Source organism: Phoenix dactylifera, chromosome 11, assembly GCF_051530095.1.
Source record: "Phoenix dactylifera cultivar Ajwa chromosome 11, Ajwa_hap1_PhDact_Kaust_v1.1, whole genome shotgun sequence".
NCBI classification, from domain to species: Eukaryota; Viridiplantae; Streptophyta; class Magnoliopsida; order Arecales; family Arecaceae; genus Phoenix; species Phoenix dactylifera.
In genome coordinates, this window is record NC_143200.1 from 24,018,463 (window position 1) to 24,040,835 (window position 22,373).

The following is a 22,373-nucleotide window of genomic DNA, read 5'->3' on the forward strand; positions in this document are numbered from 1 at the left end:
CGGATAAGAAGTCGTGGTGACCGACTCTCCTGTAGTTATGGCTGATCAGTTGGAAGGATGCGTGAAATATTGCTCTCAGCCCATTGTCCTGCATCAACTCTAGCCTCGTTGGCTACAAAACTGGCCAGTTGTGAAGGCAATCCTCGCTCATCAAGCTCCGGCTTCTGCTGCTGGCCCACAAGCCATCCAATCATAGCATTATCCTCATTAATGAAAGCACTATGGATCAAATCCGTGTACTTGTGTTCCACTTTATTCTGAATGCACTTCAACCTCAACCTCAACCTCAGATTGTAGTAAACATATACAAGATCGTTGAGGCACTTCTGTGTCAAATAGTTCCTCTACTTGCTGTGGTTAAGGACGAAGGTGGACCAGTTGCGCTTACATCTATTCGAGAAGACCGTCTGGAAGAGAATCCGGATAGCTAGCTGCTTAACATTTTTCGCGGACAACCCAAAATGAATCTACTATTCAGCTGCAAAAACATTAAAGAAAATTACATATAAGATAGTACTAAATTAGTAACGATCTAACGCCAGGTAAATATCCTCCTGATGTGTAACATACCTGGATTCATACTTTTCTTACGACAGCTGTCGAGACTCTAAAGTTGTCGCTGCCCTTTCTAAATATTTTGATCTGTGAAAAAGAACTATGTTGTACTATGTTAATAATAGAAGATACCAGTTAACTTACACATGTCACTTAAGTTAACTTACCTCTTCTAGACATAGAGTCGTGACTTTTGGATATGGCTCCATCTTTTAAATCACATTATGCAAAGTGACCAAAAGATTGTCATCTATATCGATTTCAGGTACGCTACACTAAAATCGAGGATTCAGATAGTATGATGCACATAGTTTATTAATATCTTAGTAAAATTGTACTAGTACAAGAGCAGACTAATTTTCAATATTCTTGCCTACCTGCTAGATATAAGTTCCTACCCATCTGATAGTCCACCGCTGCTTAATGATATCGATGTACTCATGGGCATGCATCTGAGTCTTTGCCCTCTCTATGTGATACAAGAAGCCCATCTAGGGTATCTCTCGTTGTCCACAGCTCGAAGCATTTCATACAATGGTCTGATAGCCTTCACTATCGCAGTGGCCCGCTGTCAAAATGTCTATCTGGTTACTAAGTCCTCGACACTGCTCCTTTCAGTGCCAATCCGCGTATATCTACTTTTCTGCCCCTCGGGACTGATGAACATCGGACGTAGAATTGCTTTTTTCTCAAAAAGGCTATTAAATACATCATAGTTGGTAGCAAACCGTGTGACTCTTGATCTCAAGATCTCTTCCCCTGCATACCTTCTCATCAGTAAAAGAATTCACGTACGGTTATAAATATATCTGATGATGGTTTGGGTTGTCTCCACTGTCCACTGCACCTTACGAATCTTCGCAATATTCAACATGAGGTCAATACAATATGTAGCATATGGGGTCCATAAATGTAGCTGCCGCTCAATCAAAATCTTTTCGGCAGTCTTATATTGTGGCAGATTTCAGTGATGACCTGCACGACCATTCTCCTCTCCTACCTGATCAATCACCTCCATCAGTTTGAAAATGTACGCAGCATCGTGCACCCGATCAGAAGCATCAACCGACTTATAGAAGAAAGTCTCTGTATCACAATATATCAGAAAGTTGATGCTCCGTCTGGTAGGACCAGTCCAGCCATCACACATCACTATCACTCCATATGTGGGCCACTTACTCTTGTAGGAGGCAATCCATTTCTCTAGCTCCTTATTACTATCAGGAAGTTCATCATAGATGTCCTTGGGGCCTGGAGGACCTACACTGAGACTTGCAACCTATATGGCAAAAATGACAGATCTCTAGTATGTATTGTCCGCCACATTCGGTGAAATGTGGCTGAAGTAGAACTAGAATCCAATAACTCGCCACATATCCTTCTTATTCTTTTTCAGTATTGAGTCAGCCCAATCTCTACTGAAAAAGGCATGTGAATCTAAATCATGGATTGCTGCTCCTGGTGGAATCTCTCTGGATGACTTCTTTTTGCTACCAGAAGCCTCTAGCATAGATCCAATCTAGCCACCGCCTCTGGTGACGGCCTTCCTGACTGAGGTCCTCCTGAACTCTAAATCTGACCTACTGCTCGTAGAACTGAAGCCCCTCATAGTACGAGGCCAAAATGAGCTCTATGCCTCACCGCCTCATCATGCTGCCACTGATCATCCAGGTTCGCCTGCATGGCAACTTAAATCTACGCCTCCTCGTCATCTGGAGCTGACGCCACCTCTTCTGACTCTTTGGAGTGATATGAAGATGACTCTGCCGCTTGGCGGTCCACCTCTGCCTTCTTGAAAACCCTCTTTTGCTACTCTAAAATCAGCGAAGTACTTCATCAGCTGCCGAACCTACTGAGTAATTCCGGCACATAAATACATCGGAATAACCATCAGCTAAGTGCTACTTCAACCTAGTTACCTCCTCTCTTGAACTCTGTATTGCACCAGTTGCACTTCTAATAGTGCCGACCCATTTTTGCCCATGATCCTAGCCAATGTCACGCTCTGGCTTCTTTTTCCTTGATGGCTCCATTCCTACAGGTTTATCATGTATTTTATTTTATCAATTATTTAAAAATATCAAAATTTTGTTACAACGAACATAATTTTTTTTACCTTATAAAATACATCTGATTTATCTAATACATAATATTAATTTTTCAGATTTATTTATTTATATATAATAATTTTTAAATTTAAAAATATGTTTAAATTACATAAATTCAAAAAAATGATATATAGCTCAAAAATTACTTCTAAATTATGTAATACGTACTACTAATTTTTCATAATTTTTAAAAATATTTATATATTTTTTAATTATTTTTTAAAATTTAAAAATAATTTTTAAATATTAATATTTTAAAAATTAATTTCAGCTCAGATTCATGTAGAACCTAACAATGAATGCTACATATATTTTTCTAGGCCCTTGGCCATGCATCAAAGGCTACTTATTTCTAAATTTTTTTCAAATTTAGGCTTAGGCTACTATGTGCATGATCGCATCAAAACTTGAATGAATGGATACCAAATTTTTATGAAGAGCAACTTGCATGCCCCTAAATACGTTTCTATTTTTACAAATTTTTAAATTTTTATATATTTTAAAAAATTCTTTCATTTTTAATCCAAAAATATATTTCTAATTTTTAAAAATTATATATAATTCAAAATTTAAAAATTTTTATGTCATCGTGTAAATCGTCTATAGATCTACAACATATAATAAAATCAAACCCAAAACAAAAATTTTGGCATAATCTTTCCTTATTTTGTAATTTTTGAGCTATATTTCGAAGCTCCAAAAAAAAAGAGGAAATAATATAGAAGAGAAAAAAACATACGTTATTTAAGCTTTGATCTTTCTTCTGAACTGTTGAATCAGTGAAATTTTTAAATTTTTGAGCAGCGAAAACCTCTCCGCCACTTTTACCTATTGTCGGGAAGGCCTTCTCGAGCCTTCACAATATAACAAATAACCACTTTAAACAACTCAAAAGGCGGGGCCCGGTTTAGAACCGAGTCAACTAGGTGCGAACCGGCCGGTTCGCACCAGTTCCAGCCACTATGGACCCTCACTGGTCGGTTCGGGACCGGTTCTGGTCAGTTCGAGGTCGGAACCGAAAATTAAAGGCAAACCAACCAGGTCTTGCTCGATCAGGGTCAGCTCGATACTGCCCGAACCGGATGGTTCGGCCTGGTTCGGCAAACCTTGCATGTGTGTGTGTGTGTGTGTGTGTATATATGCATAAACAACGTATATACATACATGTATATACATACATACATACATATATATGTGCATACATTTATATTGTATAAATGTATATATTGATATATGTACATATATACATACATATACATATATATTGGTCTACTCTTCTTCATTGAGGCGTCAATTCAACCAATCCAAAATCAATGATGGAGATTCCATATGGAGGATCCACACCATTGATTATAATCTACTTTACAAAAAAACTACTTTGAAATTAAAAATCATGTCTTTTGAGGTCATTGACCTATGCATCAAGTGGTCCAAAAATACGTTTTAACTTTTAAATGCTTGATATGATATGTAGCATGATTGATGATTTGAAGGTATCCAAATCAATTTTAATTTGGTACATACATGTTGAAGTGTAGATCACATGGTCAATGGTGTGGATTTTTAATTTAGATGCCATATGATATACTCAATAACAATATTAGAATCACTGATGTTTGTGGTATTTGATGCACAGGTGGGAGGCTTCCAAAGCACAAGCTTCTTGATTTCTTGATAGATTTTATAATGTAGATCATAATCAATGGTGAGGATTCCCAATTTAGAATGTCCATCATCAAGCATAACTGAAAAGAGCCAACTAAATGAGCTACATCCCCCCCCCCCCCCCCCCCCTTTCCTCTAAAAAAAAGAAGAAGTCCTGGTAAGAATAGGGCCTAAACCGACATTATATTTCAATAGGAATGCTAGAGAATAAGCAGCCAGAGCAATTAGGCCAACATATATCTAGAAGATCAGGACAAATTAATCAGACCAGTATTTTTTTCTGCAGCATGAAAGTACAATTTATCCTTCAAAGTTCATCATTCTCCACATTGAGGTAATTTGACTCAGCTGGTGATATTAATGTATGGGAATTCATGGAAAAATGGGTCATTACAATCTCTAGCAAACAAATTAAGCGAGTCCTTAAGGTTTAAGGAAATACATATGAACAATATCAGATTGTTTTCACTCATGACATTGTGTATTCTAGGGTATTAGACTGATACCAGTTGATACAATGATCTCAAAATCTCTAAACCTTGTAAAATATGATACTGATTAGTCCATGATATGATATGTGGTATATGATGCCATGCAAGTAGTATAACAGTAACTTAAAAGGGAGATAGTCAAACAGTTGGCTGTGAAACCAACCTATGGAGAAATCTAGATTTCACACGTTTTAAGACTGCAACAACAGCAACAACAGTGATGCAATATGATGTAACAAATTCAATTGACTAAGTGAGGACAAGGGAAAAACTTATCGAACCTAAAAATCAGGTAGACTCAAGAAATGAAAACAGGTCTATATGTAAGTGAAGCTGAATAAAATTGTTCACGAGGCTAGCTTTTTCAGTTTGAACAGAAGTGCTACCTGATATTAGATATCTGGAGATAGAGGGGAAATACTATGTGCAAAATCCTAAATAAAGGGTAGTTCTTTGTATTTCGTAGGAACACCCTTGGTTCTCTTCATCATTTGGCAGAGTGAGTTGATTTGGTAAAATATTAGAACTCAAAAATCAATTCTACATTTGTGCTCTTCCATGAGAAGATCAATAAACCGAAGTACTTCTTCCCACTTCTGTGATTTCATAGCATCAGAACATAAATCAGCACATGAACTATGTTTTCCAATAATCAACTTGGCATAGCTACATACAATCACCATTCTGATGACATCAAATTATACACATGGCTCATATATTAAGTTAGGTTGCAAATGGCAACATTAGAAAAAATATGTCAGAACTAACAAAAGTTTAGTTTATATTTTTCAAAAAAAATAATAATTAAACTTTCAAAAGGCACCCTAGATTAACAACGCAAACCTTAAAATCAAAAAATATTTATATAAATATAATAAACTTTTCCTTTCAAGCTTGGCTGATTTAACTTGTAATGCCAACGTAGCCTAAATGACGGTTTTGAATCACAAAGCATTATTGTCAACCCTATTTTTAACATTATTGAGTTTCTTTGGTAGAAAGAATATTGTCCAAATAATATAAGAAAAGCTAGGATAGGAAATAAATCTAATATCACGAAGAATGCCCTCACTGTTATTGGTTCCTCCATTTCCAGCACTCCAACATTATTGACCAGCATCTCGCCATATTCACCAATGCACCATACTGTTACTCGCACTAAACTCTCCTGCACAATGAAGTTAGACAACTAGTAAGCAATGTAAACACAACATAGCAAGTATCCTTCGCATCAGCTCTGAAAGTAATTTTTACCTGTTCATTTGAAGTTTGAAATGCCTTGTATAATGACCTTACAGAGTAACCTTGAAGATCAGGTGCATTGCTTATCATGACTATTAGCGCATGCCACTCATCATCTTTTACATAGTTCCCTGCCTAAAAGTATCATTAAAAAAAGTGTAACCAGACATATTATCTTTGATACAAAAAGGAAAAGAGAAGAAAGTTAGCATCTTCTCCAGAATTAGATGAACTAGTCACAAAATGAGATCTTAAGATTATTGGAGATTTATCAACTAAATCACCAGAATTTTTGAATAATTCTATTCGAGATTAAATAACTCCCAGGTGGCCAACAATGAAATACAAATCCCTCGATACAAGTTTTCAACATTCAAAAAAAGTTGCACCTATGAAGGAAATTAGATACCAAACATGGCGGTGGATAGGGTTGTGAAAATAATGCCACAAAATTGTGTCTGCAATTCAATATGCATCAGCAGCGTCCTTAACAATACGGGGGAATATGTGAAGAATGTAACACATGAATTAAGTGCAAATACACAAATACTTCCAGCAGGGGTACACTTAGTTGCATGAGAGATGAGTTAAGAAACATGACTCATAAGGTCATCTCAAGCATCGTACATCTACAAGGAATATAAATCATTGAGAACAGGATGTACTTCCAGAGATCTATGTTATCCAGCCAAGGCTGGAACCATGTTCAAAATCAATAACCACATACGGGTCAGAAAATACATTTTTGTTGATAAAGAATAGTAAATTCAAATGTGACGAAAACAAGAGGGAAAGAAAGGAAAGTAGGGAAACCTCCCACAAACAATAACATGCAATAAAGGTGTTTAGTTTCAAAAACATCTCCACAATACATATCCATCTATTAACCATTATTTTGACAAGCAAGTTTTTGTCATCTGAAAATGGATAATTGTGTGCCATCTAATAGCTTGATCTTTAGACATTTGACAATGTATGCTTTAAATAGCGAGGTTATGTAAGTGGTGAGCTCCACTAATTAAAGGATAAACGAGTGCAATCCCATTACACATATAAGTTGAAAGAAAATAATACAGTAAATAAATAATATACATATATATATATATATATATATATATATATATATATTGCACCCCACACATTATATATTACTAAAGTTCAATAGCATAGTAAATCAAATTAGCAACAAAGACATTGCTTGACAATTCAAAGCAACAAAGAGTTGACAGTGTGTTAACATTATATTCTGTGATTACTCTTTTTTGTCAATCAGTTTACTGCATATGTAAAAATCTATACAACTGCATATAGCAATCTTGCAAGGATGAAAGTATGAGATCATGAAGCTCCAAAATCTGAAGCAGGCTATTGCATGTAAGCCCTGACAAAGTTTCAATGAGAGTCCCTCCTTGTTAAGAATATATTTTCAATGGCCAAGAACTGCATGGCAACAGCATGCAGAAAATGGGAATGGGTTAACATTTGCTCTCGTTCAGAGATTTTATTAGTATGACCAGCTCATCTAGGGATTTGTGAAAGATATGGTCTGGTCTGAAAAGGAAGCTCCCTTATATGATGAGTTCTTAAGCTCTTTTAAGGAATAGTTGTTAAGCTAAGCAGATTTTCTGACTCAGTCTTCTCAGGGTCAAAGTCATATATGCCAACAAAACTATGGCTTGTGTATTGGTTTGATTTTCTAAGCAAAATATTTGAAGATAATTGAATGAAGATTAGGCTAGCATGTCATCGCCAACAGGCATTTACCTGTATAGCTTTGTTTGAGGCCAAACTCAAGCTTGTAGAACAAAACAAACATACTTAATTATACCCATGCCATTCTTTAATAATCATATCAACATGCCAAGGATGAAAACATGAATTTAAGAGCCATTAGTTGGGGTGAAAGTGGATCAGATAATATCCGTCCAGATCCATTTTCGTTTCCAAATCTATCCGGATATGGACATCAATTTGAGCATCTAGCTAATATCCAGATCTATATCCATATCCGTAAAAAAAGGGGGGGGAGATATAGATATGGATAGACAACAATCAGATCCACATCCAAATATTATATTATATTTGTAACCCTATTTAATTTTATATAGCATTCATGAACTTTTCAGAAAAATAAATGACCACATTAACATGCTATTAACTTGATTTACTATCCACTTAGTAATATCTTTGATTCTGTGATCATAAAGTTTAATTATCCAACTCATATCCGTATTTATATTCATACTTCTAGTATCCGATTTGCATCCGTATCCATTTAAAACAAATATGGATATGAATTTTTGCATCCGACTAATATCTGTATCTGTATCCATATTTGTCAAACAAAATAAATATAGATACGAATATACTAGTATCCGATCCGATCTCAGCCCTAGCCATGAGCATGGTGTATGCCAGCTAACAAATGGCACGGCATGTTACTTGCCTTGCCCAAACTAAAAAAATAACTTTTGGCTAGGTATCGATCACAGGAATGAGTCAATAAAGGTCGGCACTCGGCACATCTGCTACCTAGTACAGTGCATTGTTCAATGGTAGTACTGGCCCGGAACAATCCAGCACCTAAAGCCTTGGACTAAAGTAATAGTGGCTGTAAGAAATAAAAACCAACACAGGTGCATATCAATCAGCAAGTACCTAAGACTCAGAGAAACCATGGTTGCGACTTAGATGAAAACCATGTAACTACATCTCACATGAAATTTGATTTCAAAATTTCTACACCAGCAAAGATGATACAAGGATGTGGAAAAGATTAGTGTACTTCTTTTGGAATAATGCAGTAGGAAGAACCATGAAATTATGTATCATTTGAAATGCAATTTTTATGCCACAATAAGACAAATGAATCAATAATTGATATCCCAATATCTTGCATCTGTAAAACATGAAACACCCTCCAACTACTCTTGTGACCTACCAGAGATAAAACCTTGAACATCTGATCAATATACCATAGCTTCTCTTGAGAAAACCTACAGGGAAAAAAAAGAGAGAGCACGAAGTATTATTAATTTGTGGCAACCACTTCTACTTTATAAGCCCTTTGCAAATATACAGACATAGAAGGCCAGTACTGCATTTAACCAATTATGCCAACTGTCTCATCCAGTAAGCATAATCACTAGCTTTCTCCACATGGTAAGTATGTAACAGCAACCACATAAAACCTTCATTAAAAGCAGTGTCATCATTGCATAATATTACAATGAAATAAAACATAGAACGTGGGGTTGAGTCATTAATCAGAAGAATTTCTCAAGAAGTGATAACAGCGTAAACATAGCCTCTGTGCCTCCTTTAATACATGTCAATATCAATCTAACATAGGTCCCTTGAATGAATATAAGTTTGAGATGAAAACTAAACTGTTCTAGAAATTTATTGGAAGCAACATTATTTTAGATGCTTTTGCATAGAATAATATTAAACCTTGTTTATACTGCAAAAAGATATTTACTTTACAATAGTTGTAACTACTGAAACTTACTTGACTGGGTCATAAGTTGCATATTGTCAATTTCGTGCAATTTATTATATTGAAAATATACATATTTTTAATGACTTGTGAATAATCGTAGGTGGTGCAATCAACCATTGTATCACCGAACATTCGACTACAAAATACTCCACATCAAGGACTTAAGTCCCAAATGGGACGGTTCCTTCCACACTATACAGTTCCAAGAGGAGACTGGGAGTTGGGGCACCCATTCTCTTGAACTTCAATATCCTAATCCATCCCGAGTGTCAGGATGCATCCAGACGGACAAGGATGTATTTTTTTTTATTATTTCTTTTCTTTTTCCTCCTTGTTGTTATTACCAATTTCGATATGTTTCAATGCCTACCATCCCATCCTGACACTGTACATCCCAAAAGCAAACCAAGACAAGGCCCAGTACTGAGAATTGGACCGTTACTCCACAAGATCAGAGGAATGCAAAAGTTCAAGGTTTGGCATTATTGCTAATATTCACTATAGATAAATAATTAGTATTGATGCATTTACAATATTCAGGTTCCTTCCAATGTGCATATTATTTGTAGGGGTGGCAATGCTTAACCCATTTAACTTGATTCAACCCATTGTTGATTAGGTTAGGGTGTCTGTTTAATAACATGATCAAGTTCGGGTTTGGATTTTTGAACTGCTTAATAAAAAAAGTCGGGTTCAAGTTGACAGATTTTTGACCTATCCTACATCTGACCTAACCCATAATTGGTCCAACCCAACCCGATTTCCACCCCTAACTATTCATACATGTCCTATATTCCTTTGTAACAGCATTCTATTGATATACAATATACATATCATTCCTCTGAAATCTCGGCATGTGGCCTTCTTACCACTGTGATTATTGATAAAATTGTACATATTCATATACTAACTTGCTTTTCTAAGGAGAGAATGACATATTTCAAGCATTTTCTTTGAGGATCACAATTAAGTTTTTGACAATTTGCAGTGCATATAGAGGATGAGGCTTGGAATGCCCACCAAAGTGATCAAAATTGAACTCTCTAAAAAATTCCTTCAAAAAGCTGTTATTTGGCAGTAGATATAAAAGAACAACTGGTAGAAGAAGTGAAAAAATCAAAAAAAAAAAAAAAGAATAAGAAGCAAGTTACATATGTTAAAAAATATATATCGTAAGAAGATAAGATGTGCAGAAACCTTCACATTGATCCCCATCAAAACTTTGATCTAAGTCCATGTTTCAGATCAAATCACAAAGAAAAAAAGGTCTAGATTTATATATGTCTGTGCTTATGGTTGAAATTCAATGAAATGGAACAAATTGCTAGTTTGGTGAAGAGTCAGCTAATATTACTGCAAATCATAGAAAATTAAAAAAGAATAGAAGAGTAGAAGAACAAAACAATTGAATTTTCATTATCACTTAGTATGCTGCTACACTATGCTATCCTCCATTTAAACCCTGCAAGGCTCCAAACTGAACCCCAAAGGCAGCATCCACCCTTAATTCAATGAACAAACACAATTAAAAGAATGGAAAAGTTTGAAGCGTTCCAACTGAGAGGGGGAAGGACGGCTGGATGGCTCATGGGCTAGCTCACTACTACTTTTCTTCCTTCTCTTTCCTTTTCTTTTCTTCCCATTTTTCCCTAGTTCCATTTTTTTCCAATCCCACCTATTTTTCCTGCACTAATTCGCTTTGTTGGAGGCTTCTTAGGTGGTGGGTAAGGTTGGGGATATCCATATGCTTTCTGTTCTTCAGTCAAGAAAGTCACCCTAACATTGAACTGACATATGGGCGCTAAGTTGGACAGGCTAAAAGAACTAAACCTTCTGATGCATAATATTTCTTATCCTTAAAAGGAAATACAAAAGGAGACATGATCAAAAAACAACAAGTTGCTACTTATGACACTTACGTGACTCTTCCACACCCCAAAGGAACAAATTAACAAAAGGTATTAGCAAAATCGACTTTCCATTTTTTTTACTCAATTTTCTCTTAGGTCCGGTCAGCATAGACTAAACGGGTTTTGAGGAAAGTTGTGATTTAGTCAGTTGATGTGAGAATGCTAGTCACAAATCCTCAATAACAAGAACTGAATGTTCTTGCCTTTTGCTTGCTTATTATGGAACCAAGGAAAGATGTAAGTTTATCAAGAAATGTGATGAAGGCCCAAGAAGTTGGAGTCACCAAACCCGAACCCAATTTCTAAGCTGAATTCATAAATCCCAATCCACATTCATAGACAAGCCCTACACTGACGTTCAGAACTCTTCCAACATGGATCTCAACCCATATGGCATATGATTTTTCCAATCAATGGCTGCATTACAATGAGGAATGAGGACATTTTATGAAAATGTGTACCAAAATGTAAATAATAAATGGGATTTATACATGTATAGCTGTCAAAAAGTGCCTTTTTCTTCTCAAAGAGTGGAATGCACATATATATCCCCTGCAAAAATCTGTAACTTGCATATACACCCATCCAAGAATCTGAAGTTTGCATATATGCCCCTCAAAAAATCTGAAACTTGAAAATATGCCCCTAGGATTCAATGAAATCCCCTGCCATAACTATATTAACTAACTCTTTTGTCCCTTGAAGAATTTTTGCGTATAAACCCAACAAAAGGTGTTTAGTTGTTTATTTATCCAATAAAAAATGAGAAGTGCCTCTTAAAATTTTTAAACATTTTACATGAAAAGGGAAAAATAGTAAATGCAAATTTACCTCTTAAGTTTTAACTCATTCAGTTTAAGCTTCGAACAATGACAGCTAATGCAACAGTGTACAGAAAGTACAATGCAAATTTTAAAATTTAGGAAAAGCACATGTGCTCTTTTGACTTTTTGAAAGGTAAATCTGCGAAAAAAGGGATTCTTCCAAACCATATAAATAAAATTTCCACTAATTCAGCCAATAAAATGAATCAGAAAAATAATTTTTTTTAAGTCAGTCATAACAAGAGAAATAGCCAGTAACTTCATTTACATAACATGCTTAAGTAGTATAAAAAAACATTTTGATTGATATTTTAACTTCACATAAGTTGAAATTAGTGAAAATTTTCACTTACTTTTCAACAATTGAGCAAATTTTGGCAGTCAGATCTCCCTTGAATTCTTGATCACTTGCTTCTAGGTAATCAATAAGTTCTTTTGTCAAAGACTTCACATTGGTGTCATTAACTAAGAGAAAAACAAGTTCGAGGGCTCTTTTCCTAATTGAGGCATCAGAATCCTGAAAATTACATACGCATATCTGTAAGCCTTCATTGCAAGTACAGCAGAGACGATAGACATCAACAGGCAGAACAACATAGTCTATCATTCCCAGCAAATATCAACGATAAGCATAGACAGAGCTTTAGCAGCAGCCTATGGAAGCATAATATTTTTTGGGAAAAAAGAAGACAACAAATAACCACTATGGAAACTATATGCTACATTGATGGCTTTCATCTCCCACCTGATTAAAGTATTCATCTTTCATTTAACTTGATAATATACTCCCACTTTGCATGGTGTACTTCATTTGTTTCCCTCCCTCGTAGAAATTGCAAATTAAACTAATAGAAAAAGGTTGTATTTAAAAAAGATTGGAGTATGTATAGAATGATAAAACAATTACAGTAAGGGAAAAAATTGGGAGAAGCAGTTTAGCACTTTAACCATGAAGTGTATAACGTGGTTATTTTTCAATGGGACTTTAAGCCATTAAGCCTGTATATCTACCCTTATCACAAAATAGCACTTTGTTGACATTGACATCATCTATCACATATCTTTGCGACATTAGAAAGTCAGCTTCTTCTGCACAAATCCCCTTAAACCCTTCTCAAGGTTGCACTACATGGCCTACTTTCATATACAAGGAAACCAACATTTTAACATCAATCACTCGTCATGTTCCTTTTATAGTGTTGTTCATGTATCCACCTATCACACCAGCATAACCTTCTCATGTGTCTACTTATTCAGGTTATCAACTATGCGGTAACATGTGTTAACACATTCTTCTCCGCATGCCAGAAGTGGCTCAATAGTTAATAAGCATAGACATATTAAGCTACTTTATGCAGCAATTTTTGAAGTTCGCTTCTAAGAGTATTCATATGAAATTCTGTGGTCATGAAGCCATCCTTTTAGTCACTCTTACAATGTCATCTCAGGTTCTTGGATTGTTATTAATGTTCAGAACTTTTTTAAAAGGAAGCATCAAAAAGTCATCTCAAGTGCGGGTGCTGGCCAAAAAGCACAGCAATCAACTCCTGAATTACAACCTAAAAATAAAAAAACTTAATATGTCCCAGACATATCATTTAAGTATTAAACTATGACAAATGCCTGAACATCACATTAGCCAACTTTCCGGTCTGACACCTGTTTGTCCAATATTGGTGCCTCTATCCACTTACTACTTATGAAAGAAAGCCTAAAACTACAGCTTCAAAAGCTATGGTCTCCATTTGAAAATTATGGCATGACCTTGCATTGAGTTTGCTACACACTGAGTACATATAGTTAAGAACTACTAGATCTAGGATCCAACTCTGATGGATTGATATCTTTACTTTATTCTCTTTTAATATGATATATACAAAAACAGTAAAATGTAAACAAATCATGTAGTCTTCATGGTACAAACAAAAACTCCTGAAGGTCTGGTTTAAAATGAGAGCTAAAATGGTTCAGCTAGCACTATGAATTTTAAAAGAAGAAAAGGGACAAAAAGGCATCTCTCAATACCGTTACCATTTAAACTGGAAAAGGTGTAGTAAAAACAAAGAAAGCGAGACATCAGATTCAAATTTTCAATATGCCTGTCAGGCAGACATTTCTGCAGGGTGAAGAATACCAACTATATACTTATTATTCTCTACTTTGCAAAATATACCATCTTAGTAAGAAAACATGAAAATATGGTACCTTGACACACTCTAGAATCGTTGTTCTGTGCCTTTGCACTGCTTGAGAATCAACTGTGACAGCCTTCATGAGCATATTAAGGGCAACATATCTGAAGGGAAAAAAGACTAAATAAAAAAGTGAAAACCAAATTATTCAGAATAGAGATCCTGTTCTGATTTTTTTTCCATTTCATTAGTGCAAGGACCACGTAAAGATATAAAATCGAATGACAATCATATCCATAAGAGGATCGGGTATACGCAGAGAGAAGGAGAGGCATAGAGAGAGTGATTGCATTAAAGATGTTGATAGGAAGTTTAAGATTATCAAAATAGCAAGAACAAGAACAATGTATAACAGATATCAAGACATGCAAAATCTGATAGGCAATGATACCATAGAAATCAACACTAACAATCCAAAAACAACAAAAGAATCACATACTCATCATTCCTTATTTTAACGTGCATAAACATAAAGAAAAGACTTATTCTAACTATTTGATATTGGACATGTGCATGCCCATGTGCGCAGAGAGAGCGAGCAAGAGAGAGAGAGAGAGGAGAGAATGTGTGAGAGAGAGCGATAACCATGGTTCGCCATACTGCTCCAAACCGCCGATTCGAGGCATACTGAGCCATACCGGGGGCGAACCGGCACGATTCCACCCCTCAATTCGAGAAATCGACAAGGGGAGAGGGAGAAGGAAACAGAGTAAGAGAGAGAGAGAGAGAGGGAAGGAGGGAGAGGTTGGGAGAGGGAAGGGGAGAGAGAGGGAACTCTGAAGCTCTCCTCTCCTCCTCTCCTCCTACGCTCGTCCACAAGGCCCCACTAGGTGGAACCCATGTTTCGAACAAAATAAGAGCACAGTCTGCTGACTTCACTTAAAGAACGGAAACAATTAGGGCCGAACCCTTGTTTCATTCAAAACAAAGGCTCCACCCAACGGGGCCTACGGACGAGCAAAGGAGGAGAGGAGGGCTTTCGAGCCCCCTCTCTCTCTCTCTCCCTCTCACGGCCTCTTTCTCTCTCCCCCTCCCTCTCCCTCTCTCTGCCTCCCTCGCTCTCTCTCCCTTTTCTGGTTGAGCCCCTGTTTTGTTCGAAATAAGGGCTCCGCCTATAGGGGCCTATGGATGAGCGGAGGAGAGGAGGGCTTCTGAGCCCCCTCTTTCCCCCTATCCCAGCATCTCTCTCCCCCCCTCCATCCCCTCTCTCTCCTTCTCCCTCTCCCCCTCCCTCTTTGGTTTTCCTTTCTCGGTACGTGCCAAAACGGCACGAAATGATACCGTACCATACTGTACCATCAGGCTACCGACATGGGTACCGATTCCAATACAGCAGACCTTGGAGATAACATTAAAGAAATAGCAGAAAGCTCAACATTATTCCAATGGTCAAAGCAAGTGCTGCACAATGGAAAGAATAAATAATCAGCACGTATTCTAAAATATGGAATGCAATGCCATGAAAATCGGCATTAACCATCTGAAAACCAACTTTTTTACATATTCAAATAAATATTAACATAGTACAGAACCTTGTTCAAATTTCCAACTTTTTGATATTGGCTTTAAGCATATTTCTTTGCCACTGCTATCTAATACAAGAGTACCAAGCCTAGACTAAACTGCATACAGCACTGATTCAATTTGTTTCAATTTACAAAGAAAATGCATGAATGAAGAAAGATGTTGCACATGAATTTCAGAATTAACCAACCTGAATACATCAGTCTGTTACATATTGCAGCATCTATTACTACATTTCAGCAAAAAATGCAAGCAAAATGTCGCTTATAATGATAAAATGGACATTTCTCACAATTGAGCCATTGAAATTACTAAAAAGAAAACACAAAATAATAACCTGATATTGTTGTCACGATTTGACAAGAATCTTCCCAAAATATTGATAGCAAGCACACGAAGACCACTAGTAGCTTCAATGCCCATTATAGTTTCAACACATTCATACAGAATAGCATTTCCAGCATTTTTGTTCGACTCAGTTTTTGTCGCAACCTAAAAAAAAATATACAGCATGTATCAAAGAATGACTTTTTAAAGAAACATTAGGGTCCAAAATTTGAGGCCTAATTAGAACAAATACGAGCTCCAAAGAGCATAGAGCAATTAGAATAGCATCAAGAATAAGCAAGCAAACATTTAATTCAACCAAGTGCAGATATAGGTGGAAGCACAGGATCCGGATGGCGGTGGCTTACCATGCCCTTCAAGATATAAGATGGCCAGTGGCATGGTGATCAAGCCTTATCTGGAAGTTTTTGTTTCAGTCTAGTAGTGCAACAGGCTCCTTGCTACCTACAATTGTCTAATAGACTCATATTTGCAGAAGTACAAAAGGCTAAAGATTGACTGAAGGAATTGAGGATGTATAGTTCATTCACTCGGCGCTTGCTGAAGTTTTTTTATATGTAATCATAGTCTTTTCAATGTCTTTGAAGTCAAAACAGCACAGGTGATGCCCCTAAAGAAATGGGCTTAATTGTACGAATATCAAGTAGCTATAAGGATCTGCAAAATCTATCTTGATCTTGTGGCAAGGGAGACAAATAAGTGCAATGAAACGTTTAACAGGTATTGGGATGACATGAGTCACATTCCAACTTGTGGTGATTAGGCTATGAATCAAGTGGTATATCATCAATTTCCTGGTTCTATGCCCCATGGTGCAATGTTTTGAGTATGGAAAAAGCCATATGTCACAAATTGGGGACTTCAAGTCCTCCAATTCATGGATTTTGTCATGCATGAGAATGGTGAGCACAAAGTGGTAGATAAAATGACTGTAACAAAGTTAACTACAAGATTCACAGGACACATATTGATGATAGCAAGACATCACATGAATTAGACTCTATTTTCATAAATTTAGTCACAGTGTGATGCTATCGCATTTTGTGCTGCTTCTTGCTCCTTCCTATTCAAGTAATGGTCCTTGCTACTTTTACGCTTTTCTCATTTTGCATGGAATTTTAGTATACAGACAGCTATTTAAATTACGACCATCTATATATAATTATCACCAAACAGTATATCATACTGTAACGAAGTCTAATATACTTAACAGAAACTTGTCTGAAGTTTCTTATTTTTTCTTAGTTTTTACTATTAATACTTTTCTAAGCTTTTTTACTATTAACATTTTTTAACTTCTTTTCTAAATAGTTTCAGATAAAACCACCAAACTACAACATTTTCCCATGGAAACCACTGAAACTACCAAATGTACATTTAGACTAGGCCAGACACTGAATTTCTTCACTGAGAAATTCAAAACATGATTACCGTACACTGCAAGGCCAGCGAAAGAACCAAATTTGAAAAACATGATTAAACATTTAAAATATGTACAATGTACACCAGAAAGTCATTGAAATGATAGGAAAAAGTTCCTAGTATATATATAGTGCATGCAGCTTATAGTGCTGTGGATCTTTCCAGGCTCATCTACCAGACCTGACAGGGCATGACAGGGTTATCAGCTTAGCTTTGTACTTTCCAAGTCAGATGCCATAATATGTATCTGAAGATTTTGGTACACATACATGTGCACACATATCCAATAAATAAATTGCATATCTCTTGAATCAGAATTATTATTCAAGTAATTCTGTTTTAGATTCATGAAAAGGGAGAAATATATAAGGAAAGGAAATTTACCTGAGCAAGAATGTCATTCATATATTCACTGGAATCTGCATCTCCTTGGCCCAGCATACGCATGAGCCTAAGCACTCGGATATGCAAAAAAGGGTCTGTAATCCCAGCAATGTCATACTCGGGTGCATATGGACTATTTGAGACATCTCTCAATATTCGAACCAGTCCCTCTGTGCAGTTCTATGATCAGGATGAAAACTAATCCATGTCATGAAATCTAAAAAGCACAACCACTAAGGCAGCAAGTATACATGAAATGTAACATGACTACCTACATACAAGACAAGAAATCACATAATCTTCAAGCAGAAGAAAAAAGAAATAAGAAAACCTAACATACACCATACTGTCCAACCAACTTAAATACCTGGCCTTGAGGGCAAAAGGATGGCTAAACAAATTAGTTGGTGAAAAATGGTCCAACTACTTGACAAAAGCACGTTTTGCAGGAATTGCAGTCAACAAGACTTCTGAAATTTTGTGTGCATGCGTGTGTGTGTGTGTGTGTGTGTGAGAGAGAGAGAGAGAGAGTGAGAGAGAGAGAGAGAGAATCTACAAGATTTTCAAACTTAAACACTAGTCTGAGGCACTTATCTTCCACATTGTTCATGATAGTAGTGTATCCAGCTCCATGATAGACAACAATAGTTAAAAAGAACTAGGGTAAGGTAAAGGTCAAAGAATGAAATTTTAAAAGCTTAAATGTGGCACGCATAATCCCCTTGATGTAGGTTACAAAACTATTAGGTAATAAAAAGTGTCCATACTCCATAGTCTTCCACAAAGGAAAAATGGGCGCTGCAACAAAAGTACCTGGTTTGTAGTTTTCTATTACTACCTCATATAAATTACTGACTGATCTGAAGCAGATAAAGAGATAAGTATGGATGAAAAACAATTTGATTACAAATTACTTCAAAGGCAGCGGGACAAGCCTCACCATGGTAATGAGATTCATAAAATCTTAAAATGTTAGAAATATAAAAAGTCATGGCTCCAGGAGACTTTATGCCAAACAAAATGTAAAAAGTCTTTTCATAAGTTGTTTAATAAGTTCGTGATAGAAGTCCCAATCTTAATAGCTTACGTATTTCCAACTAAGCCACAAACCCCAGTAGCACCTCAAAGCCACTGCAATAGGCCATATCCATACCTTTAGCCTCTGCGGCACTTCCACTCACCAGTTCCTTCCTTGCCCATAAGCAACCAAAATGGCTCTAGTCATGCCCTCTACCTTGAAATCACTAATATGATGTTCAATTATTCCATAATTGAAAAGGAAAATACTAATTTTGTAAAATGAAAAATTGGGTAAATTAGAGTCTTCTACACCTCAGCATTTCTCTAAATCTATGTTCAGTAAATATTACGCAAAAGTTGCCTCTGACCAATATCTCAGTATAAGCATCCAAACCAAGCATATTTCTTTTCCAAGCCTTAGCAACACTCATCAAGGCTGCCTACAAATCCTGTTTTAGTCCTGAAATTCCATTTGGTGCTTCAAGGTGAAACCAAATAAAAACATGTTTTATTGCATTTCTTTTACAGCAGAAAACTCTTTTCTCTGTTTCTGCACGGCAAAGATTTGCCAGAGACCAGCGCTGCTACCAAATTTTGTACCTTAATCATCCTCCCAACCAAACCTAGAACATATAAAAAACTCAAGAATCTCGAATGATTCAACAGAGCACCACTCGGAGTCTCTCACCTTTTCTAAGACTCTTTGTCAGCAATTTCATGTTAAGCCACCCCAGTCCCTTGCATTGACTCTTTCCTTGATCTTCTAGTAGGTTTTCTGCCATTTCATTGGTCTAAATACAATGCAAGTCCGCTCCACCATGGAGATCACAGGGTTCTTCCCCTCTCATTATTTCCACCCCATTCTCGTTATGAACACCAATTAAGTAAACTTTTGATTTCCACAATTTCTAATAGTACCATGTTACACTTAATTCAATTAAACATCAACTTGGGCATTAATTATGTGATCATCTAAAAAATGGAAGGAAGCAGCAGTACAGCAAAAGAAAAAAGAATTAAAAGAAACCAATATATAAAGCCAGATATAGAACTTCAAAATCAAATTCAAGTTGGATAGATTACTAAATATATCAAACAAGGACCTATATAGAACATCCACACAATGAAACTAAACAAATTCAAGCATCAGGAAACAGTGGATTTTCTAAAATTCCTTAACTGATTGCCAGTTGCATAGTTTCTTTTACAAAATCTGAAAGAATCTAGCCTAATAGAAGAAACAAGAATGTAACAGAAGAGTTTGTTCAAAGTCTTGAATTTTCTAAAAGTCCTTAACTGCAATATCAGTTGTGTGCCAGTTGCATAGTTTCTTTTACAAACTCTGAAAGAGTTGCAGGATTGAAAGAGTCACCTAATACAGGAAACAAGAATGTAGCAGGAGAGTTTGGTCAAAGTCAAAAGTTAGACAAAAATAACAATTGTATAATCAATATGGCAAAAAAATCTAGAAAACAGATATAGTAATGCTGTGCACCGTACCTTTCTCAAATATTCTAGGGCGTTGGTACTAGCTTTACAAAGATCTATGCAGAGCTGAACTCCAGCTATTAAAACTCCATGATGCTTTTCCTTCAGCAAAGAAGAAGCAGGGCCCATAAAGTTTTCTGCTAAGTCTGGAACTTTTCTTATTATCCTTATAGAGCACAAAGCAGCCTGAAAAACAAGAAACCTCCTTCAGTCACTGAACAATGAACTCTGTTTAATCTAACAAAGGATTAGATAAGTTATACTGCATCAATATAAAGTGCAGTTGTGCAGGATAAACTCATTCAAAAGTGAACGAGGCTACATCAAATTTTATCAACTTACAGTATATTTCATGGCTAAAAGAAACAATGTAGTGATCAACAAATTTTGAGATAATGACATTTTTTATCTGGCATAGCATGAAAGAATTTTCTAGAATAAAGCAGAGGAATAAAGGAAAAAATTGAATCATAAATTAAAAGAGTTATACAACAGGAACACCCTATAACTATACAGGATACTTATTTGCTTTCAAATTGCTGACTATAACAGCACAATTAAATTCATACTTCATTAATTTTGAGACAGAATCTCTGTCAGTAGTCAGTACACTAGAAACTGCAAGCATATTCAAGAGATTTGATTTTGACAACATCAATTTTCTGCTTAACTTCCTTCATTAACTTCTATCAAACCTGGGTTGTCCATTGAGTTTGACATGCCCCTGCTTTCTCCATCCCAAGCATTAGTGTTTACACGTGCAAGCACACATGCATGTGCACTAACAGTAAAAGAATAAATGTTAAAAATGTGTTGCGTCAAGAAAGGTTTGAAGAACAGCGGTATGGGAGTACCAGTCACAAACATACAGGCACAGTACGTACTGTGATGTGGCCAACACAAGTAGTACAGAATCCAGTACATACTGCAGAATAGTCAGTTGTACTAATTCTTCGTCTAAACAAATACAACCAAACACTAAGTATTTAGTATTAATAATAAGATATTAATTTTAAAAAAAAACCATGAAAATTAAAAAGAACATTGCACATATCAAAGAATCAGTTAACAATACAATTTCTCAAAACCTCAATCTTCAATATCATCAATTTACTTTTCGACTTCCAAGTTTAACTTCAACCCATTATGAGTAACCAATTGCAACCACTTTCCTATCCCTTTATCAATATCACGTGACCAACCCCCAATAAGTTTTTGGACAAGGACATAAAGCTTCATGGTTGACCAAGTATTGCATGAAGAACTCTACAGCTCTAGTGTCCAACCTTACCACAAACTACATAGGAACAAAAGTATAATGTGGGCATATTCCATACAGGGATCATGGAACAGACTGAGAATACAAAAGTCCAAATGTAAAGCACCAGAGCACATGCATATCCACAAAAGGATAAAGATTGGTAAAGACAATCATCAAAGTTTCCAAGTTTGAAAGGATGTATAGCATTTCTCTATGACTGGATTATCCTGGGCAGATAGCATACTCTTTACATCACGCCTATCAGAACATAAATCAAATGGCCATGCAAGAAAAAAAGATAGAAATGGGTCACGCTATGTATATAAGAGGTATTTTTAGGAGCTCATTGATCAAAGTCACATGAGGCCATAGGAGGAATAGCTTTAACTGATATTATTCTTCCTTGGATCTTTTATAGAACTATTAGAACCGGTTTT

The 22,373-nt window shown here is 36.1% G+C and overlaps 1 protein-coding gene across 1 annotated transcript in view; it reads right to left on the bottom strand.

Annotated features, from left to right (window-relative positions):
- The window catches only part of LOC103710049 (AP-1 complex subunit gamma-2), a 39,064-nt gene that overhangs the window by 11,560 nt on the left and 5,131 nt on the right, over nt 1-22,373 (bottom strand). Inside the window, exons 4-11 of the mRNA XM_039128111.3 lie at nt 20,688-20,861; nt 18,168-18,347; nt 16,351-16,505; nt 14,503-14,593; nt 12,651-12,814; nt 9,003-9,057; nt 6,074-6,196; nt 5,892-5,987 (exon numbers count right to left, since the gene is read on the bottom strand). Coding sequence (XP_038984039.1) covers nt 5,892-5,987; nt 6,074-6,196; nt 9,003-9,057; nt 12,651-12,814; nt 14,503-14,593; nt 16,351-16,505; nt 18,168-18,347; nt 20,688-20,861 — 1,038 coding nt within the window. The remainder of the gene's footprint in view (nt 1-5,891; nt 5,988-6,073; nt 6,197-9,002; nt 9,058-12,650; nt 12,815-14,502; nt 14,594-16,350; nt 16,506-18,167; nt 18,348-20,687; nt 20,862-22,373) is intronic.